The 27,670-nt window shown below is 40.8% G+C and overlaps 1 protein-coding gene across 5 annotated transcripts in view; it reads right to left on the reverse strand.

Annotated features, from left to right (window-relative positions):
* The window catches only part of TJP1 (tight junction protein 1), a 63,147-nt gene extending 36,232 nt beyond the window's left edge, over positions 1–26,915 (reverse strand). For all 5 annotated transcript variants that reach the window (XM_056499551.1, XM_056499550.1, XM_056499549.1 and 2 more), the window contains exons 1-2: positions 26,544–26,915; positions 606–662 (exon numbers count right to left, since the gene is read on the reverse strand). In XM_056499551.1, the coding sequence (XP_056355526.1) occupies positions 606–662; positions 26,544–26,576 (90 nt within the window). In that variant the 5' untranslated portion in view covers positions 26,577–26,915. The remainder of the gene's footprint in view (positions 1–605; positions 663–26,543) is intronic.
* Between the last annotated feature and the right edge of the window lie 755 nt (positions 26,916–27,670).

Below are 27,670 nucleotides of genomic sequence, written 5' to 3' on the forward strand. Positions count from 1 at the left end.
ATTCCACAGCTGCTTTAATACCAAGCTGCTGCCAGAAATGGCATCCCACCCTGCTCTGACTTTTCCTAAGCCATTAATTCCTTACTGACTCTCTTGTACAGCTTCATGATAGCTGCATCAGAACTCAAGTTCATTTAGGAGTAACTCAAACAAGAGAAGTCAGTCTAAACTCAAAAGCAGTCTTGCTGTTCTCTGGCTCCCAGCACACATTCCTTTGTGCAGGGTATGAAAGTGGCAAGCAAATAAGACCGTTTTGAATACGTTTATTTCTATGCAACTACATTGTTTTATGTCCTTGCAAATAAAGTTTTAAAACTTTCAAGCATAGTTACAGCACTACCATGAATGAACACAGATTTCTACCTCCTTTCAGTTAGGTACAGATGTAATCTAAAGCTTTATTGCTAGCATGGTTATTCGTAGGCAGGCTTATCTCTGAAACCCAACAAACAAATAGAGCTATCACATGGAGCTTTTACAACACTTCTAAATTTAAACAAGGGAATATGACAGTTTCCTTTCCTTTTACTTCCTGACATCTGGCTTTTTCCTATTGTTTTCGAAAACTACCAGTATCCTGCGTTAGGCCAATTGTATGAACTCACCCTGTGAAGAGTCACTGTGTGTTGTTCCCATATAGCTGTTTCTTCCATTGTTGTGCTCTAGGGAGAAAAAAAACCCCAAAGATTAGACTTCATTTTCAATAGTTCTGTAATACCACGAACAAAAACTTACATTCAAAAGTAATATTAATATTCATATAGAATAGCTACAGAAGAAGTTGGCCTGGCTCATTCATTACACATTTCCTGCCTTTATATGTCACAGCTGAACTTCCTGTGCTCCTGTGGAAGGGGGGAATAATAGGCAAAATAGATTACAGAGCCTGTAGTTATAAAGAAGTTTCAAGGGAAGGACTACAAGCAGCATTTATGATACAGGCTCTCTTGATTGCTCATTAAGATCATAGTAGATGTAGCTGGTCCAATCAGTTGTATTTATATCCTAACACTCATACTTACACTCTCCTTTTGCTTGTTTTAATTATATGCATATTACCACTAATTCATGAACGTCCAGCTACAGATTACAGTACCTGTGCTACTGTATTATGCACACAGGTCACATTTAATGGAGTGCATTTTAGTGTAGGCTAATTATTTTGGTGAACAGTAGCACTGCAGAAATTACAAGGTCCTCTCTAAGGTAACTAGATTAAACAGTAACATTATGACAATATTGACATACCTGCATTTCTGCTTAAAAGTGCACTATTAGTGTGCCACGACAAGCAAACATTTGGCAAGGGGAAAATAGCATGAGGGAGGAAAACCCAGCCGAGCCCAAGGCCTGAAAACAGGCAGGAAGGCAGCAGGAAATGCACAGAGAACATCCTGCTGTTACATTTTCTACCTTTCCAGAGGGAGTGTCCAGTGCTTTGCTCCATACCCACCCCCCTCATAAGCATGCAGTCTGCTAATTAAAGAACAGAATCAGAACACAAACATCTCTGCAACACAGTGAACACAAGCATCTCTGCTTTTTGGAAAATCTACTTCGCTCTAAATTTGTTTCAGTTACAGTAACTCAGTCACTACAACAAAAAGTAACCAGAACTTTTAATCCAGTCCTGTATCTCAACGAACAGCAGTAGGAGTGTTTACTCTCACAATACCTCTGAAAATTTTATCCAATTTCAGAACATCAGAATTTGCAACCAGGTTCAGAAAGAGAGTTCTTTTCATAATGCCAAAAAGCTCTGCATTTTTCTCTTGAATTTCAAGGGTTGGGATGTGCCACATGACTGCTCATTTCTCTTTCAGAGTTCACTTCTCTTGAAAGTGTTGTTGCAACTTAATTGGGATGTATTTAATTCAAACAGCTGTAATTCTCCTCAATTCAGTACCAAATGTTGCTCCTATGCATTACAAATTGAGTCAACTCTACACCAGAATTGGATTATTTCTCTCCAGCTTTTTAAACTCAGACCAAATATATACTAAAACAGTAAGAATTTACACACACAGAGCCATCTTTGAAACAAAGCAGAATGTTTTGCTGACTAAACGGTCAAGGAATACTGATTTTCTTCCTTATTTCTGATGTTCTCATTCTGTCTTAGTTTTGGCAAGAGCTTCTCAGGCTAAACATCTCATCAACAAGTGAAGACACATCTCTGCAAGCAAACTTCTAAAGCAAAAAGCTCGAAGTAGCACCTATTCAGAAGAAGGTGCAACAGGAATCCACTAAAATCCAACTCAAGTTGTAATTTACATTGTAATTGAAATAAGCTGCCTCATTTCAGCTGCAATTATCAAGAGAAGTTAACTCTGCTCATTTACTGCACTTCTCCTGGCAGCACTGTGAAGGTCCAGCCCTGTGTCAGCACAGTCTGAGCTCCTTGGCAGGCAGGGCCTCTCATTTCCACGGCTCTGGGTCCTTCTGCTCCCTGCTGGAGCTCGGTGCACAGGGCAAACACCACCACCTGGGTATGGCACAAACTGATAAAACCCAGCTCAACCAGCTCAGCATGCTCCCACTGGATCCAGGGGAACTGGCAAACCCAGAGCTGCAGCTCTGGGGCAAGATAACAGCTAAGCTTTGAGTAAGAAAAAAAAGAAATTCCCTACGTAATATGCTTCTAAGAACTGTGAGAAGACTTACCACTTCACAAAAAAATCCAAGACAAATGCAAAATCCCCAAACCAACCTCACAAACTCACCAGCCTTTCTAAACGTGGACAGGGCACTCACTGCTCAGTCAGATTGAGGCTGCCATTTTTAAAGCCCTTCCACTTTGTTCTCCATTTTTCTGCTCACACTTGCTACCATCTCTCCTAGATTTTACTAATACATCCACTTCAAATGCACAAGACTTGAAAACACCAAATATCCATTAGTTACACAGCAAAGCAAATAATATGTTATTTTAATTCTTTCTGCATGCCTGAACAGTCCAATCAAGAACAGTGAAAACAGTTCAAAGGCAGTCTGAGGTGAGTGCTGTCTTTGACACAAATGGCTTACTTAAGTTAGTTTCTCATCTGCAAAGAACTGTATTCACTCACACAAGAGCAAGGGAAGTCTGAAGAAGACTTGTGAAGGTACTCACCCCACTTAGCACTGACAACTGAGGCAGAAGAATGAGCCTGTGCTACCATCAGCTGAGGTCCCTGTTGTGATGCTGCTCTTAGGCCATACTCAAAAGTGCTCTATTTTCCATGCTACTCACCACTAATTTAAGGGAAATCAAGGTGACTCAGCAGGAACTGAGAAATATATATAGCCTAACACCCAGAAACTTGGAATATAGGAGAATACTAAAATGCCCCAGATTAGAGTTATAATAATTTAACAAAGACCCTTTAATACATTTGAAATGCAAGTGGACAACGTTGCAAACTCCTACATCTACATTACCAATGACTTTACATCACAGAATCACACAGAATCACATAATTTTTAAGTCTTGAAGGGACCTCTGGAGATCATCCAGTCCAGCCCCCCTGCCCAGGCAGGGTCACCTGGAGCAGGTGACACAGGAACATGTCCAGGTGGGTTTGGAATGGCTCCAGAGAGGGAGACTCCACACCCTCCCTGGGCAGCTCTTCCAGTGCTCTGCCACCCTCCATGAAAGGAGTTCTTCCTCATGCTGAGGTGAAACAATTCTTGTGTTTTAGTTTATGGCCATTGCTCCTCAGCCTGTCACTGGGCACCACTGACGAGACTGGCACCATCCTCTTGGCACCTGCCTGGGAGATAATTTATATACATTAATGAGATTCCCCTCTCAGTCTAGTTTTTCTCTCGTAAGAGATGCTCCAGACCCTTCATCACTTTTGTGGCCAATGCCAGACCATCTCCAGCAGCTTCTTGTCTTTCTTGTACTTGAGGAGCCCAGAACTGAGCACATATATTAAGAACAAAAAGAACAGAAAGAATAGTGGTATCATGACACCAGTTGTTTATTTTATGATTTATTTTATTTATTGCTTTTGCTTTATTAAAGTGAAAAGTTTCTTTAAGCTCATCCTAAACACCTTTTTAGAGGCAATTAGTATTCCCAGCTCTGTATATGGGAAATGGATGTCTTTGTGAGTTGGGTGTTCCATTACTATTTAAAGGATAGAGTCATACACGACGTTGCAATTCATCAATATTGAAGTTATGAAACTTATCATTTGCTCAAAATCTTTGAAACATCAATCTTGTTCAAGTCTTTCATCTTTGGAATTGCCCTGAGAAATAAACATTTCAAAGTAAACATCTTCTCAGAAAGCTCCCTCTGTGGGCTTCATACAAACATTTTGTGTCCTTCAAACAAAAACAAATATTTTTTTCTTCCCCTTTTCAACATATTTATTTCCTTCTTCTCAAGCGATGTGCTTTTTTACTTTTTTTTAGGGGGTGTGGGGGTGGGGAGTGTTGTTTCTTTGTGTTTTTTATGCCATGCCTTTTTTCATCCAACTTTTACCTTCTCACACATATCTGGGTATGTGTACACATCCACACACATGGTTTTCTTTCAAGCATCCTGAAGGAAAAAACCAGCCTAACAAAACACTGGCTTCCGAACTGAGCAATGCAGTGATGTTACAAATAGCATTGCTCAGTTTACCTGCAGTGCAGGTGAAAAAGCTGTAGCCAGCAGCAGCACTGAAACCACCCACAGGCTTAAGAAGACAGTTCCAGTTCACATTTGGAAAGCTTCAAACAACAGCCACAAAAATTAGTATTCTACCTTAAAATAATGCAAGTTCCAGAGGGCAGCTTTCTTGCAGATTAACACTTTAAATTTCTATACCTCAGTTCATATTAAGGCCAGAGCTCCTACACATTCTTGAAATCCAAACCAGAATAGTTTCCCAGTGTTTCTTTTCAAGTCTAGGGGGATTTACCAGGGGAATTTTTGTTCCCTTTTCAACTCAACTGCTTTTCATAGGAAGCGAATTGTGTTCTGAATGACAAGACAGATTTTAAGAAATTGTTTCCTCAATTGTGATCAAATTTTGACACGAGGTCAAGTGAGTTTTTAATCATGTTATTCTCAGTGAAATTTAACAGTAATTTTTGATAAATATAAGTGTTAAATGTCTACAGCTGCCATCCATTCCTCACTAAGGTCAAGGAGATTATTGCATTTTCAGAGAAAATATCTAGATATCTACCTAAAACAGATTGTCCTCTGGACTACACAAGAGGAACCTCCTGTAGGAAGCAGTAAGTTGCATTTAGCATCTTTACCAGCCTGGTTTTGCAGATCAGCACTGACAGCTGTCCTGAAGACAATAAGATGAAGCAACTGCTTCTGCTGCCTCAGGGGGCATATTGCTCTTATTCTCCACAGAACACAGTGGGAGAGGAAAGGTATCTGTGAGCTCTTTCAACCACAGCATGCAAACCACATGAAGTGAATGGTCAGATCACAAACTCAATGATGTAAAGAACATCAGGCTTTGCTTCAAGCTTGCAGTCCCATGTTGTATACACCACACTTACAATAAAACGCTCATGTCAAAAAACATTCCTATTTATCCTGAAAAAAACCCATAACAACTGTGACAGTGTTCTTATTCAAGACACAAAAAACAAGAAGGAAGAACTAGTATTGAGCTGTGTCAAAAAAGGGAAAAATACTATATTTACTCTCTATATACTAAAAAATACTATTCTACATAGAGTATTATCTGTAAAATTATATTTAGAGTGAGTTCCTCTTCAGATTGACACACCAGACATACATACACCTCACCCATCTTGCTGCATTTCTCTTTAGCTTCTAAAACTAATTTTCCATTATTCTTGGGGATGTTCAGTTCAGCAGTAGGATGTTATTGAACTTCCAAGTTCTAAAGGGTAAATGCAGAATTAGTACATTTTGATTGCACTTGTAGGAACAAGAATTAGAAGTGCTTATCAAAACGATCAGAATTTGAAACTCTTGTAAGAATTTCTTCAGTGTGCTATGTGTCTGGGGAGTGATATTTATCATTCACTTAAAAAATCAACATAATCAAAGTCAATATCCAAAACACACAGCTTCCTGAGGAAGTATAAGAAAAGAAAACAGCATCTTCCTCAGCCAGCCCAGAACAAGGAATGAGAGGTCACTTCCCAACACACAGCATCTTTCAGCACTCAGCTGCAGCACAGTGCTGTTTCCAACACTGACCAGGATGACTTCCTACGGACACTCACCTTTGTCCTTGCCTAGTTAAACTACAGCCACCTTAAATTCCAACAGATTCCCTCCAATTGTCCTATCATAAAAGCCTTCAACTGACTGGGGGCAGGGGACCCATTTTTTAACAGTTGTTCACCAGCAATTAGTGCAATGAGGTCAGAATCCCATTATCTGACTGATTTTATCAACTGAAAGGAGAGCTTTGTCTTCCATAGTCTAACACATACACAATGCACCACAGCCTCTCTACAGGGAACCTTAGAGTTACTTGAGGTATTTCAAATACTGGCAGCCAACTCCTGGAGCAAGTGCAGGCAGTCAGGAGGAGGGGAGCACTGAGGCAGGGTCACCACTGCATTGCTGCAGCTACAATCCCACCCACTGCCCTGCTATGTCTGTCCTGCACTGTGCCAACAGCCTGTATCATTAGTTTTTCACTTGATCATCATTCCTTCCAAGGAGAAGGACTGTTCCCCTGAATGTATTTTTGAGAGAAGAGTCAAGAGATCAGATTAAGACTCAGGGACTGCCACAGAGGAATGTTGTTTATTTGATTATCTCTTTTACACAGCAGTGGGAAATGCAAGAGAAAACACACACTAAAGGACTCCTTCACAGAATCACTGAAGCTGAGAAGCCAGCCTTTAGTCTCACCTTCTGTCTGAGTGTACATCCACAGAAGTGAGATCAACCATCTCTTAAAACAGAAATAATAACCTTATTCTCTGAAGCATAGGTACTAACCACTGAAAAGTAAAAGCAGCACTCATTGTAAATTTTTTCCATTTGGTATCTTGAGCTCAAAGCTCTAGTGAAGAGTTCCATTCCTCTCAAACATTCACCTATATTAAACAGCCCACCTCATGAAAGTCTGTATAAGGAAAACCACAATTAAAGCTGCTTTCCAGATGATAGTGAACAATCCAAGTTTTAAAAAAACAGAATTTTCAACACTGCATGTCGGTAAAACGAATCTACTTTGATTTAGATCACTCTGGAAGTACAAAGTCTCTATAATAGTATACACATGGACAGTTTCAACAGTACAAGTCATCTTTAAATCATAGAGAAGAAAAAGTAGGACTAAATACATACATGTAGATTTTAACAATAACTAGGCTGATTAACCATTCCATTCAATTCTCCCTGTGCTTCCAAAACCACGTGCCACTCTGCAAGACACTAGCTTACTAAACACAATTGCCACTACCTCCTGATCAAGAATTCCAATTGGATACCTTTTGAACATAAAGATACTGCATGTATCTAAAAACATTCCCTAATCACTAGTTTTCTTGACGAATTTTCCTACAAGAGAGATTTTTGGTCCAACTTCTGGGCACTGTTCTCTCCAAGCTAAAAAAGTAGTCAGCATTTAACTCACCACATCCATGTATTACCCATCGTGTTTAGCATGACTCACTTCTTGAATGGCCTTTTAAGCCCAAGCTTCACACATCACAGACAGGATCATAAAACCTTTTGCTTGGTGGTACTGCTGCTCAATGCAAAAAATGTTAAGAGTTCTCTCTAAAAAGCCCTAATCAAGAACAGTATGTACAATTTTGGAGGGATGCTGCTTTTTAGTTAAATAATTAAATACTGGATTACAGATCCAGTTAAATCTGAGTATTTATAGAAGTGTTTATGACACAGGCCTAGTAAATCACATTATCCATGAAAGGCAGAAGGCTGACACTCAGGAATAAGGCAAAACAAACCAGAGTGCAAGACCCACATGCAGATACATCTCAAATGATCTCAGGTCAAGTTACTTCAGATAAAGAATACCACTAAACACCCCGGTAACAGTATCAGCCAGCAGCTAAGCAAAGCTCACTAGCTCCTGATGGCTAAGGCGTGGGAAAACTGTGCTTCAGAGGTTGGGATCCTTGTCTGTTTTGCTTCTTTCCATTTTGCTTTCCAGCTGGCAGTGAAACCACGTAGGATCACAAACTCCAAAGTGCTGGCAGTAGTGTTTCACAGATCACTACTCCAGGCCAGTACACTAGCAAAAGATAGCAAAACCACATAGAACAGAGAAGTTAAAAAAGCAAAGTGGCAAGCCATGTTTGTCCCCCCAGCAGGGAATGCTGCCACAGAGAAGCACAGACAAGTTGCACTTTGCTTTTGCTTAAGTCATTTCTCTACCATACTGACCTAGGTCAGTACTATAAGGACCTAAAGATTCCTAATTTAGAGTACAAATTTTAACATGTAATTGAAAGGATTTATCCTCTCATTATTTACCTCAAATTTGACTTTTTTTCTGTATCGTTTCAAAACCAAGGTCTTCAAGGAACTCATGATGGCACATGCTGCCATCCTCAAAAATATCCCCTCCCTCATATTTTGGGCAAGTGTTACAAACATTTATATGGTCATTGCTGCCCATATCCCCATCAGTTCATCTCAACTCCAACAACAGCAGTTGGAAGGCAGCCCTGGGAATGTAAAAGATCAAGCTACAGCCTCCCAGCAAAGGGAAATAAGTCCAATTGAAGAGCACCAGTGGAGCTCAGCAGAGCACACAGCTGGGACCAGTTTTACATCAACTGACACAGCGTAGAGCAGCAAATCCCAGTCACACACGACCTGCCTGGTGGGTTTGTTTAAAAACCACAGTGGTGGTCACACGGTGGAGCAGACTGCCCAGGAAGGCCATAGAATATCAGCCTTGGGGGTGCTCAGAACTGATCTGGACAAGATCCTTGGCAGCCCTGTAACTAACCCAGCTCTCACTATGGGGCTGGACTAGATGATCTCCAGAGCTCTGTTGAGCTCTAGATGGTCTGACCTCACTCTTCTGCAATTATTCTATAAATCAGATTTGGTGAGAACTGCTTTGAGCACAGACTTGGACTAGCTGATCCCTAGAGTCCCTTCCAACCCTAATTACTGTGTGATTCTATGTAAGCCACATTTCCAGCACATTTCTGAAACCAAATCAAATCATCCAACTGCAGACACAACCTCCATCTCTACTCTTAAACACAGCTTGGTATTAGTGTTTTATCACTCCAGAGCATCAGCTGGAGTTACTCCAGTTTGGCTTTTCCCTTGGGGGAGGAGAACAGCACAGTACCATATCAAAGAAAGCAAAATGATACTGTATTAGCTTTATATAAGAAGCATAAATAAATCTTCTCTATGGCTTCTTGCTAAAAAAAAATACAAAGCCAAAGTAAAAGATATGTCCACCAAGAAATTACTAACATGAATGGAGACATAAGAGCAGCAATCAAAGCATTCAAGCACTTCACCTGAAGATAGAATATCTCTCAACTTGCTTTTAATCAAGAGAATCATAATCCAATCATTACCAAGAATCATTAGAGAATCATTACCAAGCACTGCACCATATAAATTTTAGATCATTATACTTTGAAGATATGTCAAATGAGAGCCTCAGGACAAGCAACAGTATCCCACTAAGACAGAGCCAGGCTGATTTGCTAAGATCAGAGCTTACAAGTATGAATAAGTGTTTAAGAGGCTTGCATTGCAATTCCAGTTACAGTAACAGCCTTGATATCTTCCATTGTGACAATAAAAGAGTAGCCTACCTAGGTTAATTTCTCTTTAAAATTCTGAGTTGGAGGGAGGGCATTGCTTGTTTTGCTTTAGCTTTTTACAGCCAACATAGCTACAGCAAAACTATGTATTCTATAGTTAATTTACCAAATTATTCTAAAATTAACATTTGCAATGCGGGTGTTCTGAACATGCACACACACTGCATTTTGCCTCATGGAAACAGCTGACAACTATTTTTGTAGTAGCAGGATTAGCAGGGTGGGAGTGTGTTTCCCTGATATTTTACCCCTTGAATCTTAGTATGAAGAAATACATCACTGGGTAGTAAGACTTTCACCCCTGCCCTGCTTTTAGGTACAGAATTTCTTTCTCTAAATCTCAACCAACCACTCTTAGTAAGAAACTTCAGGAGAAGTGTCCTTCCCTAACCTGAACAACCACACACCCAGATGGCATCTTCCCACCCTCAACTTGGGTGTCAGTTAAGAAGATTCAATTTTAGCACTCACATGGCTACTAGAGCATCTTCAGAATACAGTACAACCATGAGCTCACACTGACTTCACACATCCAAAGAAAGCAAATCTCAAATCAAGGATACAGAAATACAGGAGTTCAAAAAGGAAGAGAGGGTAAATAATGTTAAGTCTTACAGCTTCTTGAAAAAGAGTAACTTCTTGTGTTAAAAGTTGTTAGTGACTTTGGAGTAAGGACACAATGGTAACAAATAGTTTGGCTTCAAAAGCACGTTACAGGGAACACAGCAGGGTTCTGTTTTACTTTCAAATGCAGAGCTTGTGAATTGAGAGAGGAAGAGAAACAAGTCCAGGAAATCACTGGGAGAGAACAGAATGAGAACTAGAGCAGCCATACCCCCCTGGCAGGAGACGGACATGAGACTCAGATTGGGGGACAAGGTAACAAACACCACCACAGCATTCAAAAAAGGCTTATTCACCTACCAGGAAGGTAAATATTCCTAAACCTTCCTATCAGGCAAGTGTAGAAAGCAGAAAACACCCCTCCTTTTTCCTCAGCAAAAGCGACTAATCCTTCTATTAACATCTAGCTTCCATATTACTTCACAATGAAATGTATTTGTCTATTTTTTGAAAACATGTAACTTGAAGAAATATCTGTTTAAGCAGACAATCTACTTCACTTTGAGAGACAGTTGTGAAGTGTCAGTCTCTCCTTGCTTATATGCACATCAGTCTGTTCCAGGATTTTCGTGCTGAATAAACTCTTTCTAAAGCTAACACATTAATGATTAGTAGGTGTCACAGGAAAAAAAACCAGCATGCTACAATTGTCCTTGCATTCAATCTCAAAAGTGATAACATAGCTCTGACAGAACTCAAAACCAGGTAATAAGTTGAAGGTGTAGAAAGAAAAAGACACTAAGAAGTGTTAGTCAGTAAAACCAGTATTTAAATTCTGAACAATATAGTGCAGGAGAAGAGATGGGGGTGAAAAGTCGTTTGCTTTTTTATGCAAAGTCGTTCCATTGCATTCAGCAGGCCACAGACCTGCAGATGAATTCTCACATCCCAGGGAGCATCTTCCTACAGCTCAATCAACTCAATCTTAATTTCATCAGTCCTTTATACCCTTTTTGTTTAGTGTCTATGTAATATAAATGAAATTTAACCACTACTACTATGAAAAATCAAAGTGATTATGAAGGTTCAGTTTCCAACAAATGGTGCAAAGAGGTGAATGGGGTCTAAGAAAAAGCAATTCAGTTGTGTGGACCAAGTGCAGAGATGTCCTACAACATAACTGAGGCAAGGCACAGCAGCCAGGGGACTTGGAGCAAAATCTGTTGTCAGCCCGAGTATATAGAGCATCTCCTCAAAACAGCACCTGGAGGCCACTACTCAGCAACACAAAGGGTTAAGGAGCAGCAACAGCCTGAAGCTTAAGTCTACTTTCATTCTCAGCACAGAGAACCTCCTTTATTCAAAAAGCTACTCTGAACTGAAACAAGGAAAGCCTGGCACTGATGATGGCATTCTTGGGATGGAAAAGGACCAGCAGAGAAGCTAGCAAAATAAAAGCAGGTGGGTTATTCATTGACTATGAATGTAGAAACACTGCCCATACAACAACATAGCTGCAGACACTCTGATAACCCTCTCTGCTGCTTTCATGGGTAACACAATTGCTTATTCACAGCCAGTTGGAGTGGGATTTTTATTTTTAACTCTTAATCCTGGCTATACTATTAGATATTTGCAAAATACGGATGTTTCATTTCAGAAGGCAAAAGAAACCTCATTTTTACCAAAGATTTACAAGCATGTTTTATAGAAAAAACATACATATTTTTCTACCTTCCAATTCATTGATATTTTCCTTTTTTTTTTTTTTTTTTTTTCTTAGTGATCTATTCCCTTCTCTTTAGGAGTCAAGGCCACTAACAAGCAGAAGAGAACGCAAGAGCAGCTCCAGAGGAATCAGCCAGCAGGAAGAACCAGTAAGACATGTCCACACTTTTTTCCTTTTCCTTATAAGGACACACAGCAGCAATAGGGGTGACCCTGCCACCCAAAACATCTTTTTAGGTCTATCATAACTCCTCATCTTCTTAAAGAGCAGCAGTGAAACCAGCTCCACTGGGGAGCCAAGAGTGGACAAGAAGCACTAAAAGCAGGTGTGAATCACCACCATCAGCTGCCCTGATCACAATTCTCTTTGATTTACTACTGGCAGCAGTCCCACCACTGTCTTTCACTACACCAGTAGCTCACAACCAGACCTCTTCAGAAAAGCTGGATACAAAGCACTATATACCAACTTAAGAAAAGCACTTTTTAAAAAAAACACCATGTTCTTGGTTTTGGGGGGCTGGATTTTCTCTTTTGTAGACTGCATCCTTATCCCACTCCAAACAGCTGAATTCCTATGAACCCCAGGCTGAAGAACCACCCCAGCCATTTCTCACTCACTGAGTCAGGAGCCAACACCCAGTCTCCCTTCCCTCCCCTCACAAAGGGCAGAAGAGACATTGGCTACAGTCACTGGAAAAAAATGACACAGTAATTACTGGACAAGAGGCTGTACAGAGGCTTCAAACTGACCTCTGCAGGTATTCAGATTTACATAACCATCACATCGTTTCCCATCCCACCCTACAGACATACAGCTAGGATTTCTTTCTTTCCTGTTTGCACATCAAAGTAAAGGAATGGAACAAGGGAAGTCACTAACACCTCAACAGCAATAACTGCTGACCAGATCAGAACTTCCTAGCAGCAAGTTGCCTTATACATACCATGCAAACAGCACACTTCAAAAGCAATTCTTCTCATGAAAATCCTTTTGGTAGACTTACAATTATTTCCATCATTGTAGAACTAACACTGATTTTTACATAAAACCCAGAATGCAAATCCAGAAAGCTTAAATTGCCTAAAATTACAATCTTTCAGATCAAATAGCTTCAAGGCCTGCCTTTTGCAGTTTCAACTCGACCTTCCATTTCCCCAATTCAGTTTTAAGGTGACAAAAAATCCCAATTAGACCTAAAAACACAGTCCCTTCAAAGGGGAAAAAAGAGCCACACACAGAAAGCCAAAGGTTAACTGTAAAAATGGTCAAAAAGCTACTTTTGTATTTACACCAGCAATTATGAATAAACTCATTCCAGTGAAACAAACTGCCTCACCAACAGCTTTAACCACATGACACTAACTTCTATTCCCACAACTTCAAGTATATCAATGATACAGGATTATGTTCTTGACCAAAAGTGCATCATGTCCATTCATCACCACTCTGGAAGGCACATTCCCAAGTATGCAAGAAAACTATGTGGGCAGAAATGATCAAAGCCATTTTAAAATATGCACTGGGCTTCTACAGAACTGCATCTTCTAGCTATCTAAAACCATATTTAAAAATGGAGTTGGCAAACCCAAAGCCCTTAAACAAGAGCAAATTTCTTTATTTTTTAAAAGTTATTCTGATTATACTTCACATTAAAAACTGCAAGGAAAATCTGCAAAACTAATCATCAGGTGCATATTGGCATCTGCAAGGAAAGGATGCAAAAGGCCAATTTTGTGACAACATGGGCCTTGGATAAATCAGTAACATATTTTTAGGATTACTTTATGACTTTTTTTAAAGGAACTCAGTTTTTACAAGGCAATACAGGAATAAAAATGTACTTAAAAGCTCTTTTCCCATTCCACCTCTCTTTACATCTTGCAACTATACACAGTAAACTCAGGATTTTAGCTGCTCAGTCCTGACAAATGGAACACCTCAAAGGTTCCACAAGCATGTACCAATTATCAGTTTGTGTGCATTTATCAGACTGGTAACATTTCCCTTGACAGTGCATCATCAGCTGAGGAGTCAGGGCTCCCAAGCCATGTTCACCCTCGAGAGATCAAAGGAACATTAACTTTAACTTTACCATAACAATAGTGCAGATTATTGACGCACTTACTCAACAGACTTCAATACAGCAGCCAGTGACACTTCACAGAAGTGTAAAAGTGCAGTTTCTGCTCCTCTCTCCAAACTGGAGGGAATGCTGGTGGTAAAGCATTAGCTATAGAACAGATTAACATCATTACTTCAAATAACCTACAGATACCTACATAGAACACACGATTGCATCTGTACAATTAAATGAAAGTATCAGTAGTACTTTGAAATAATTTTCAAAAGCAGTATTTTAGGTTTTCTTTTTTTTTTTTTTATTAGGATACAATGCAAGCATATTTTCAGTTTGGCTTTGTTTTTGCTACTGCTATTAGCACTGGGTACACACTTTTTACACTATGAAATCTGAGCCTCTCATGTAAGAAAGTGATAAGCAACAAAACACAGAATTGTAGTATCTGAAGCTTGCACTTGGAACTCAGCCTAAACAAGGCTGATAGAATGGTAAAGTTAGATTGCAAAGCATTTTTACTTTTTAGGGGGTTCACTTTACATTTGTTCCATAATACATTTTAGAGGCTCTTTTCTCTACCACAAAAAAAAAGTCTACTCCAGTGCAAGCCAAAAGAACATTTAGCCATTTACAGGAGTCTACAAAAAAAAAAAAAATCATCCAACTTGAGCAAAAGTAATGTTCTTATTTAAATGCATGTCTGTTACTGTCATAGACTTGTTTTCAATACTGAAAAGAGGAAGAAAAAATTGCACACTCTACAAGCACTCACTAAAAAAATATAAAAATTGAGGTATCAAAGAAAGCTACAAATAAACCCCAGTAAATACTGGCAGAAGTTTGACAGCCATTATGTACGTCTGACAATGAAAATCTAGACACACCAGCTCTGTAGGTAATACCAAAAGCTTTCTGCTGGCAGATTGAATAGAAGGAGAATGCCATGGCATTTTTAGAATTGCCTTTACAGTTAAACTGCTGGTGGTCTCTCTTACTGTACAGGCCTGAAGAACTACCTTTACACTCTGCTCTAAGTACCTAATACACATCACAAATTATAGCAGTCAGTTTGGTATCTTTTAGAAATGGAAACAGAAAAATTAATTATGTTCAAGTACATTTTTCTGATTCTGCACCGATAATACACCAAGCAAAAAATCCCAAACTAATCACTACACCAAGACGTGTTCACAATGTAATAGTGGATGCCAAGGTTTCAACTCAACTTTGAAATAAATCAACTATGCAGTAACTCAACCAGAGCCAGACCTGTGAGAAGCTGCTCTCTCCCTCAGTCATCATCACTTCATCAAGATTAATCCCTGATTGCAAGCCAAGCTATGCTGAAGATGAGAAGCACGTAGAGTATTTCAGAAGAGGAACTCTGAACACAAAGACTAAAAATAAAAGTCTATACATAATTACTGAGAGATGCTACCCATCAAATCCACCTCTTTGCAAGTATTTCCCATCTGTGCTTAATGGGCAGATGTCTTTTTCGTTTACTCAGCACATTTTTTGAAATGGAAAAGTATGAATGACATTCTAGTTGTTTATCCAACCAGCTGGAGAAGAAACTGGGTAAGCACTTGGTTAACAGCTGAAAAGCCTTTATAATTTTGGTGAATTACCTGTTTATCACAGATTATAGCTTTAGTTCATTTAACTGTTGCCCCAAAAAGCTATCAAGTTACCTGTCACTGAGAAGGAGATACTGGGGAAGAAAGCAACTGAGTTATCTACAAACCTGCAAATTCAGCAAGTCATAGTTTTTTTCAAAGGTGCATCCCCCTAAATGAGTAAGAAACTAGAAGAGTTTAGCTTCAGGACACCAGACAAATCTGTTTGATGAGTCAGTTCAATGGAAAAACCTGTCAGAAGGCCACAGCTTGCAGAGAAACCATTCAATCTAGAGTATTCTTTGGAAAAAAAATCCCAAAGACTAAATAAGTGAGGACAAAAAACAGTGAAAAACTTCATCAGAAAGGTGAGACATGAAAGAGCAGTTCCAGCCAAGATAGCTGTAGAACAATTTTATCATTAAAACAAGAACTGAATAGCAAAACAAAACTTACAGCCAGAAGGCTTCCAAAGCTTGACTGATAATAGTCATATCTTCACAGCCATGCAACTTCTAATGATTTGCAGGAGAAAATTAAGTGCAGTGCCAATATCTAAATCTGTACCTCCTGTATCAATGTATTGATTTAGTTGCATCTTTTCCACTTGTTTTTGTTTGTTCACCTTCAGAAGTCACTTATTCTGAAATGTAATCCTCTCAAAGATAATGTAACATTATCAACAGGTGTAAATTATGCCTCCTGTTTTGCCTCTCTGTGCCATTTAAGTCAATCCACACTAACACATGTTGAACTCAGCTATGGAAAAGTTTTCTTCTATGAAAGTACATATGAAAACATACACAAAACCCAATTATTTTTGTCCTACCAACCACCACAAGTACAGAGCTCACATCCAAAAAAGAAAACGCTCACTATGTAACTATACTGTTCTGCTAGTCTCCTGCTGTAAAATCATTACTCATTCTACTCTCTTCACTGCATTGTTGTAATAGGAAAAACATTACATTCTTTTACAACTTGAAATTTCTGTTTTAGTGCACTGTCACTATATAGTATGGGGTCAAAGAGCAAAGGCAATTTTAAGTACACCAGTGCTTATCCTTGCATACACAACACTACTGCTTCAAGAGCTTTTAGGCACAGGTTGTGTAACAGTTTGCAGTTACTGGAATTGCAGTAAACAGGTGAATTCCTAATGTCACACTCCCCCCAAACAAGGGGACAACAATGCCACACTGTTCAGCAGAAGCTCAGAATGATATAAAATGCCATACATGATGCATACAGTATCAATCACGTTACCTCTTTATTTTACACTTCTCAGCAGAAGACAACAGAGATGCTTCGTTTTTGATCCAAATGCACTGAACTCTAACAGGCTTAGAATCTGAGATACTGGCAACCAATAGAATATATTAATATAAATGTATTCCTGGAAACAAAGATTAAATAGTGAATTGCTAAACTTGCCCTTCATAGGTAACAAGCTATCATGCTCCTTATGTAGTCTTACTTGAATTGTCTACTTCCTCCAAACATCCAGCACCTTATTTTCACAGAGAACATGGATTCAGTGTTTTGCAGAAGAAAAAAAAAAAAATCCAATTTATCCTTCTAACATTCTCACCAGGTTAGTGGAATTAAAGATTTTATTCTTTTGTAGTTATTTCTCCTCTTCCTGTGATCTCTGCAATTCAGGCACTACGTGATCTAACAACTATTAATAAAACTAAATAAAAGACAGCAAACAAAAAAAATCAAGTCAGCTTAACCTCTATTCATGTTCTAGTCCTGTGTCTAATACTGAAGAAGGTACTGGTATAATTACCATGTATGATGCCCATTAAGCTTCAGACATTAAAAGAAAATATTTGTCAAATTCTTCTTATTCTTCACACCAATTCAAGGAAAGGCATTAGAGCTCAAACTATAGAATATACTTTCCACCGTACTCGTCATCAATAAAGGACCATTGTTTTCTAATCCCTTCTCTCCCCTGCTCCGCCCGGTCACACACACTTTCTTCTCCCTAATCCACCCACTCTTTAAAGCCACCGCAGGAACTTTTCAAGGCTGCTTGTTTGCAGCAGCTCTGAATAAACCACACACCGCATCTCTCACACACATGACTGTTTTTGAAGTGAAAATTAATACAAATACAATTTAAATGGAGACAAGTCAACAATTGGGCCCAGATAAGAACTGTGTGCGTAGTCAGCAGGGAAGAAGTGTTGTTATAGAAAATGGGGGCTAAAAGCATGGAATGAGAGCTGGCTTTGTTCACAGGCAGTAGCCTAAGTGCCTATCAGTCAGCAAAAGCATTTTTAAAACAGCTGCATCAAAGCTTTCTGCAAGTTAGTCAGCATGTGACAGGCCAGCACATTACAACAGTGCCACAGCAATCTCTGCATAATAGGAGTGCTCTGAGTGACCTGAAAGGTCAGTGTTTTCAAGCATTCCAGTAATCTGTAAATTGCCTTGGCTTATCACTTGGAAGCAACATAATTACATTGCTTGAAGGGCTAGGACAGTAAAGACAGTATTTTAGGTATTATGTTTTGGTCAGCTACACACTAACCTTTACACTGTAAGCCTACCCGAAAAATTCAGAATAATGCACAAATTTAAAAAAAGGAAGATTAAAACATCAAAGTCTGCTCTTCTCACAGAGAGAAAACTATTGACAAAGTTTTGTAATCATCTATTGTAGTTTATGAAGTAGAAATATCTTTGAAGGTTTTTTTTTTAAATCTTAACAAGTGTTCCAAAATGTTTAAAGTTACTTCGTACAAATTTTTTTTTTTTTAAATGGAAATAAATGCAGTCAGAAGTTCAGGCTAGCGAAATGCACGCTGCAAAAACATCACATTTATGTTTAAAATGCATCTGCCTGCTCAAACTACAATGCCAGCACAACTTCAAGTGCAGGACATAAACCTCACATTGTAAACCAAACTAAGTTTGCAGTCAGAAAAACAATCCTAATATTACCAATAATGCAACTGACTTAAAAGATGCCCTTATCATGCAGGAAGGGAAAAAAAAACCAAAAAACAAACAAGCCACCAAAAAACACCACCACTGGTCATTCTAAAGGAGAAACTATGCCAGTTACTCTCAACCACTGGCTCCTTGCTATTCCTTACACACCTTCCCAGGGCAGAGAGATTTACTCATTGCAAATAAACACAACAAGTAAGGAAACCTTTTATGTTAGCATTGGTATTCAAACTATTTAAACAACAGATCCCCTCATCTGAAACTCAGCACTTTCCTGAGCAGTTCTAGGGTGGATTTACTATTGAACTACCAACAATAAAAAACACCCACAATGAACTACATGAGCATTGGAAAAAATAACCCCACAGAGTGCTTCTACAGCACTGCATCTGATTCAGATGAAACATGTTCTTCATTCAAGCCATCAACATTGTTTCTGTAAACCTGTATACCTTTCTTGTACTTCCTATCTAAATGCTCCCTGCTTTAGGAATATTAATCCAGCCTACATTATCCATAGAGAGCAAAACCCAATCAAAATGCAAGTGCATTTAGTTCTCTCATATGGGATTACGCTCCAGGAATTTCAATTCTTACATAGCTGGGTTATTAACTGAGAGGTTTATCCTGTATGCAATGGCCAATCACTTTCCACAATTTCAATTCTGGAGGAAACACAAGTTCTTTGTCAGAAAGCCATGCCTTTAAGCTTGGCTTCAAGATCTTAATACCCACTGAAAAAATTATTTTGGGAGTCGAGGTTTACAGGAATAGCCAGTACCCCTGTCACCTAACATTGTGCTGAGAAACTAATTCACGTGGAGGCATTCATGGGAAAAGGGGCATTTTTTCCCAAACAACATGTAGAAATAATGCTGGGTCAAGTGACATGAAAAGATTTTTAAACAAGCATCCTGTGATGAGAGGGTTAACATGATCTGGCCTTCTCCCAGATTTAATTCTGGGGAAGCCAGTCATCCAAAATGAACATGAATTACATATTTATTACAAGTCTTTGAATTTGTTCAGATAAACAATAACTGGCAGAATTAGCCCCAGGTACTATCCTGATTCCATAAAAATTACAGCTAACTAATTAACTGATACCACGTTGTCAAGCACCTCCAAGTTACTTCTAGAGCTTTACAGCTACAGTCATTCCAATTGTTACTTTCTATTAAAACCAATAAATCTTTAGATTACACAATTTACACCTACATTTCCAATGAAGCTGAAAGCATCTGCGTACCTATTCTTTGTTTTGGTTTCTTAATTATTTTTTTTTTTTTTTTACTTTTAAGTTTTTATATACCTTTTTATAGCAACATGTGCCAGGTCAGTCCTTTGTCAAAGTAATGTCACCACTGCTGTAATTTAAGTAATAGAAAAACTGACATCATTGTTCGAATTTCACAATCTGTCCTGTTTCATTATGCTGCTGCTTCTGGTTATAATTTAAGGTTATTGCTTCCTTTTAATTAACTTGAAAAAACTGAGCAGTGTCTCTTCAGCTACAAGTTACTTCACAGTAATTTTTGTGTTACTGAATTCATATTGAATATAGCTAAGTCATTAATGCTGCTCCAAGAGCCCCATGGCTGCCCAAAGAAAGGGACCCAAGAAGGTTTGCAGGAAAGGGCAGTGATGTTATTTCAGCCGAACAAACTCGCCTCCCAGAGCACGTCCAAACGCTTGACCATATGTTCTGAAGTGTATTAACAAGTCTCCAAGCACCTTACTCATTCTATCTCCCATCTGGATACATCCTAAGAAACAGTCACTAGCCCAGAGTGTAAATAGCTGGAACACGTCCATTTAATATTTACAAGAATTTTTAAGCTGGATACAGAGAAGGGGGCCATCTGTTAAAGTGATTGCTGACCCAGTGGGGCAGAGGGGAAGACATTGTAACTGGACCCCATTCAAACTAGGCAAGGAACTGCCCATACAGTCCCAAAGGATCACAAGTTGAAAACTAATTACTGCCTTTTTAGGAAGGGTGGGGGAATATTTTATAATTAAGTTCCTAAGAAGAAGTCGAATGCAAAAGGCAAATGTGAGGAAGACAGAAGCTGTTCCGCAGTGCGGTACATACTCGGAAAAGCCTTGGGAACTACAAATCAAACAAACTGCCGACTTTTGCTCCACTTCTATTTTCAGCATATCAGTACTTTGTGTATGTGAGGATGGGAAGACAAAAAGGCCATCAGGGCCACACCAAATTCTGCTGTTGCTTCTCTGCTATGGGAGGTTAACCATACACCTTATGATGAGTTACGTAGGCCAAGAAGGTCACGTTTGCCCGCCTCTCCTAAGAATGTGAACCTCCAACATAACACTCCCTACTGCTATCATCTTACTGAATTTAGGCTGCCCTCCCCCATCACAAAAGGGAAGAACACCTATTTATAATGGATTAGGAAACAAGAATCCTATTAGAGATTATCAAATACTCTTGAGAAAATAAATACTTTTTTAATGTACATCCAATATTTAAATTTTTAGCACCAACACTACAGTTAATTATTCCAAGCATCTAAATAAATCCTGGTGTGTAAATGCAGGAAAGACCTTTGAAGAACTACTGAAGATCCTACACAGTCAGGAATAGTAAACATAAGCCAAGTGCCCAGTCCTGCACACACTGGGGCAGTTCTCCAACCCTGCAGTAGCCCATCCACATAACCCAAAGAGTCTACAGAGCATGGGGCTGTTTAAGAGCACACCACAGCAGGAAAATCCCATGGATAACCAAGCAGACAGCATTGTTCCTGGACAGGTCACCACACTTGTGGCCTCAGCAGCACTTGTTACTCAGCAGCCTCCAAGGGATGCATGCTGGACCTTAAACATTCAGCTGAATGTGTCCCTCCATTTTCTCAGATCTTTCACTCAAGCACGTCACAGCCCCTTGAAACAAGAGCACCCCTACTATTTATGACTGCACAGTGCATATTTGAATAATCTGTCCCTAAAATAGCATAATTATAAGACAAGACAGTGTTTTCATTTCAGGACTTTTTGGACTCAGCATAAATACACTGCACAGAATCATGGAATTCATTTTAAGACTTCCCTACGGCTGTTTGCTTAATCAGTACATTCAGTGAAGAAGTCATTAGTAATATATTTGCCTGAGAAAATACTGGGCATAGTTTGATATTAATATCTGTTATATTTATACCATGATAACACAGAAATATTTGTGGGGATATAAAGGACAAAGGTTTTTATTAACCCATAACAAAACCGAAAGCATTTGTTTCAAATAGCATCCCTTAACTCAAACTGACACTTAGAATTTAACAGTGTTACAAACCAAATATTGGGACTATTAACTTTGAAATGGGCATGTACATGGCTTTACTCCCCCCATACTGTGACTAATCAGATTTCCCTACCACTCTAATGTGTACACAAGACATGGCCCTTCCCCTGGGTATAGAGGACAGGAGAAGAAAACAGAAAGGAGGATCCTATTTCACACTGAAAGCTTATTGGCAAAAAAATGGGTGAACACTTCAGTCCTTGGTGAGAACTTCAATTTTGATACAAAGCTTTTGAATGAGCACTTTGACCTGAGATGGACAACACTTTTGCATAGCATTTCAAGTAATAAACCCAACATATTTAGCACAATTCAGAGTTTGAGTAGTTGACTAGTTGCAGTTCTGTTTCTGACTCAGTACCTTATGCTGAGTAGTTAAAAACCAAGTATTTTCACAAGTATCCAGAAGGCTTTGACAACAATGGTACATTGCAGTGTCAACACACACACATATTCAAGCTCAATAACTACTCTTGACTTCAAGCACAAATTCAAAATACTATGTTTTGAGCTTTTTTTTTTAGCACAGATAGAAGCGCAGTAACTTATCACAGAACGTAAAAAGCAGCACAATGTGCACATTAGAGTACCTATGACGTACAATAACCCATTTCTACATGTTTTCCTTGACACAAAGATTAGCTAGCTGGTAGCTGATAAGCTCTTACTGATTTTCCACTCTATAAAGGTGGAGCCAGTTGCCAGGCACCATCAGATTTCAAGCTCTGTTTACATTACAGTAATCTCCATGCTGCACGTTGAACCAGAAGCAAACTCCAGAATACACTTCATAATGACCTACAGAGCCTGGAGCTTGCAGCTCTTCTCACCTTGCAGGCAAAGTCATACTGAAAAATGCAGCTGAAATATCATCTGGTAGTTGAAGTTGCTGATAGTCCTAACTGGAACCATGAATTCAAGAAAATCCAAGCCTCAAATACAAGTTACTCTTATAGATTATTTTTTTAAAAATACCTACCAGAACATTAAAATTAGTATTTCCTAAGGCCTAAATACAACTTAAAAGAAACAGTAGCAAAATTAAATGTATTTATACTTTATATATTGCATGTATTAAATGTTTTCTATGTATTTATTTCTTTGTGGCTACAGTTGAAGAATCCCACAAACAATCAAAGAAGAATTGATCTAACTTTACAGTGCCCATATACAAACTTACATGGGAAAAATTAAATACTGCTCCAAACTTAGCTATCTCACAGACTGAATTAAAAACCATTTAAAAATATTTGCACATATGCTCTACAAGAAGCCAATCCGTTGGTGTTTTCAAGTAAGATTTTGGGTACAATGCTAACCCACACTTATGAAAGCCACAGGTCACTCCCTTTATAACAGAAAACCAAGGAGTCCCTGCAATCAGCATGTCTTGAACCATTAACACTGTCTTGTTCTCAGCTCCTGGTTCAAGGGGTAGTTAACAGACACATGCCTGGAGCTAGAAAGCCAGTTACAATACCCAAAATTCAATTAGTTACATGACTGAGGTGAAAGACTGAAGTACTCTTCATGAATGCATTTAAAAATAGAAAGAAGTCTCAAGAACTCAGGTTCAGCATGCAAAAAGGCTCAGGGATTCAATAAGCTCTGTCCCAATATTTACAATTTAAAAACTTTTCAGGGTGGTTTTTATTATGTTTGGTTGGTTTTTTTACCAACTATATTTGGACTATATTTGAATCTCCAACTTACAGGCAGAAAGGAAGTTTACATCCCATTATTAAGACCCTGATACAGTCATTTCCACAGCATCCATTAGTACTGTTTAAAAAGACATCAGAACAGATTAGGCTCCTTAAATTTTGCAGTAACAGCCACAACCAGATTAAACTTCCAGCAAGTCATCATTTCTCCACCATTTTCTATTGCATATTACCAGCAGCTACAACACACATGTAACATCTTAATGAAATCACATTTTTTTACAGCATAGCAGGGGAAAAGGCTAAATAATCAAAACTGAAGTGCAGTGAAACTGTTTGTTAAAGACTGTTGATAACAGGGCGTAACACAATCAATCACAGCAGCCAAGATTATCTCACGAACAAATAAGAATTATTCAGCTAATCAAAATATTTTTTTTCTTTTTCTTTTTTAGTTTTTTTCTGATCAAGTGTGCCAACCTAACTGTGGATATGGACACAAAACTCAAAAGTATATTAAGTAAATGTTAAGAGAAAACCATTCACAGAGGCTTTTTTTAATGCATTACAACCCCAAAAATGAGACACCGGATACCAAGTCCAAAGGGGTAACTAAAGGAAACAAGATCTGGAATGTGACCACAGAAATTCCCCAATATTCTAGTATTTCCAAAATACTTTTTAATCTCCTTGTTGATAACTATGAAAACTACATGGAGAGCAAGAACTAATGTTGAAATAGAATTAACATTATCCATAGAATGAAAGTTATGGATACTCTGCTTTGACAGTGAAACTCCAATGAACTGTATACATCAGATTCTAGTCTCTAAAGGCATTTCTATAATGAAGATAAAAAGGTAAGAAATAATTTTGATAAAAAGCTATCACAGATAAAGAATTTACACTGACAGTCACAGGGCATACAAAATGAGGTTTTATTCCAGAGAAAGATTCACTGTTTTAATTGCATGACTTCCATAAATCTGAAAGCTTCCCAGTGAAGAGTTAAAGCCCAGTGAGACTATATTTTGCAACACTCTTATATTAACACACCTTTCAGTATAATGAGTTTGGCTGATATTGTATGCATGTATGCAAGCTCCAAGGGCCAATGTGATATGGCCACGAGCAGAAGGAGTTTCAAATAACTGCTATGGCAAGATACAACTTCCAATTAACACAGTCTGTACACCAGTCTACAGCCAAAACAGATACACTTTCTGAACACTTCTGCAACTTTAAATATACTTCCGTATTTAAAAATAGAAAAACACTTCAAGACAGCACATGCATGTGTGGAAGGCATATTTGTCCGCAGCCTCACAAAATAGCTGTATTTAAAGAGAGCATTTTGAACCAGAAATGAGAATTTTATACCCCGATTTTACACAAAATAAAAAAAATCTGCAAAATTTAAGTTGATGCAATTTCTCGCAATCCCTGTCACGGAATTCTAACACAACATTTATCTTCAACTCCTATTTGCTGTTAATATAAACAGCCCTTTGAAAAGGGCTAAAAGGTATGTTTTATCTGTCTCCATAGCTAGGTGATAGCAGACGTGTGAAATATTACCCAAAATAAGTTACTCTTCCAACAACAAACATTTATTGTTGAAATGTGTTCGTGTATATGTTAAAATGTAATACAATACCTATGGAAGCATACGTAAAATGAGGCATGAAGCTCAATAGTCAACATTAGCTTTTAAGTTCTTTTAATTCCATTCCGTAAGCTGAGGTTGACTCGAACACACCTCGAAAGCAAGACTCTGGAGTTGGTAAAATCGCCAGCTAACAGTATCTTACAAGTGTAAGTTTGTTACTCAGTTTCTGAGGTGCCGAAGTTTTTCAGTAGTAATAGAGCAAGGTGTACCTTTTACCTTTGCCTGTAGAACACCTCTTCTGAGTAAGTGCATACCAGCAAGTGACATCAGACCGAAACCACATAGTTTCACTCGAAAGCAACCACACTAAGCCGAGCTCCGGTAACACCAGCTAACACACACGACGGGAACTCGTCGCGCTGAAGCCGGAGCAACTGCTCCGGCGCCACAAGCTAAAAATTACTTCCAGATTCAAATTCGAACTAGTTTCAAAGCAAACCTTTAATTTTACACGAAGGAGAAATAACCTGTTGAGCGTTCCTAACTCCACCTCTCCGCCGCGGGGCCGCTCGGCATTAGTCACCGCCGCGCAGCGCCGGGGGAGGTCAGAGTACACACCCCGCGACGTGCACCTGCACCGGCAACACCTACGGATCAGGTGGAGGACCGGCACAAGTTTCTGACGGATTACTGCCGCCCCAAAGCTGTTTACCGTATGTCAGCAACAATCATCCCCAACTGATTCAGCGGCCGCAGAAAAAAATCCTGCAGTACTGGACTCTCCCGGTTGAATCTTTCCTAATTGCTACCCGGCTCCAGCCTGGAACAAAAGGGCACGGCCAGCGCACCGGCGGGAGCTTCTCGAGGGGGCAGGGCCCGCCTGCCGCGGCCGTCCCGCGGCGGGGCCCGGGGCCCGCACGTCCAACAGGTGAGGCCGGGCGGGGATCGCCGGAGGGGCAGCGGCCCGGGCCGGGGTCGGGGGGGTGCGGCCACCTGCGCGCCCCTCCCGGCGGGCAGCAGGGAAGCGCTGCGGGGAAGGCGGCCGGGAGGCTCCGGCCCTCCTCGCCCACCCCCTCGCTCCGCACCAGCCCCTGCCCTCGGGACGGGCGGGGGTTAAAGCCGAGGCCACCGCGCTGCGGGCTCGGCGGGGCGATGGGAAAACCGCGCCGGGGGTACCGCAGGATCGCAGCGGGCAGGGAACGCGGCCGCCCCGGGCCCGAGTCTTACCTTCGTGGAAGCCGCCGCGGCCCTGGCAGACATTTTGTTTCCTTCTCTCCCCCGGAGCTGGGCGAGCGTGTGCGCGCCTGCAACTCCTCAGGCCGGGGGAGAGAAACTCAGCGCCGCCGCCCGCGCCTCACGCAGCCGCCCGAATAAACATCCCAGGGCGCGGGGGGGAGGAGGAAGAGGAGGACGGCAGGGAAGGGGCGGGGACGGGGACGGGGGAGGAGGGAGAGAGGAAGAAAGGGGAAGGGGAGCAGAGGCTCAAGTTTGATAAAAGTGCGGTGTTTCTCCCGCGGAGCCGGGCGCGCCGGGGCCGGGTTCCGCCGCCGGGGCTCGGAGCGCGGGAGCGGCCGCGCTGCCCCCGGGCCCGCCCGCTCAGCGGCCGCGCCGCCCGCCCGCCTCGTGCCTCTCCCCCCGCGCAGACACCGACATGTCCGACTGCCGGCACGGCCCATCCCGCCGCGGGGGGACCGCCCGCCCCGCCGCCGCCCGGCCCCGCTCTGCCGCAGGAGCCGGACCCCCGGACGGCGGCGGAGCGGCGACGGCGCGGCGGCCGGTCCCGGCCCCGCGGGCTCTGCCGGGCGCGGGGCGGTGCGGTGCCGCCCGCGGGACTCGCTCCCCGCCGGATTCCCCCGCGCCATGGTCGTGGCGGCGGGGGCCGAGCGCGGCCGGGCCGGCGCAGCCTATGGGAGCGCGGGGGGCGTTTGAACGCGGGGAGCGGAGCAGGCCGGGACCGGCACCGGGACCGCCCCGAGCGCCGCCGGGGCTGCGGGACGGGCGGGGCGGCGCTCGGCGCGGCCCGCGCTGCACTCTGCGCTCTCCGCCGCGCGCGGTCCTGCAGCGCGCACGGCCAAGGAATTCTCGCCCCCGTGGAGCCGCAGGACTGGGATGTCGATCAGTGCGGGCTCAAACCTCCTTTTGCGTTTGCCCATTGTTTGAAGGGGCGGGACGTTAGTTTTCGAGTTCCTTAATTGTACATTTTGTTCTTGAGATAAAAGCAATAAAAACACAAAAAGAAAACAACTTGGGAGATTTGCTTTGCTTTAAGGTGGTGACTGCATAGCCTTAGCATTTCCTATAGCACGATGAACTGCTGCCTGTAGCTTTGAAAAATAAACTTTTCCCAGTATTTA

The sequence above is a fragment of the Oenanthe melanoleuca genome, chromosome 10 (genome assembly GCF_029582105.1).
Source record: "Oenanthe melanoleuca isolate GR-GAL-2019-014 chromosome 10, OMel1.0, whole genome shotgun sequence".
Lineage (NCBI taxonomy): Eukaryota > Metazoa > Chordata > Aves > Passeriformes > Muscicapidae > Oenanthe > Oenanthe melanoleuca.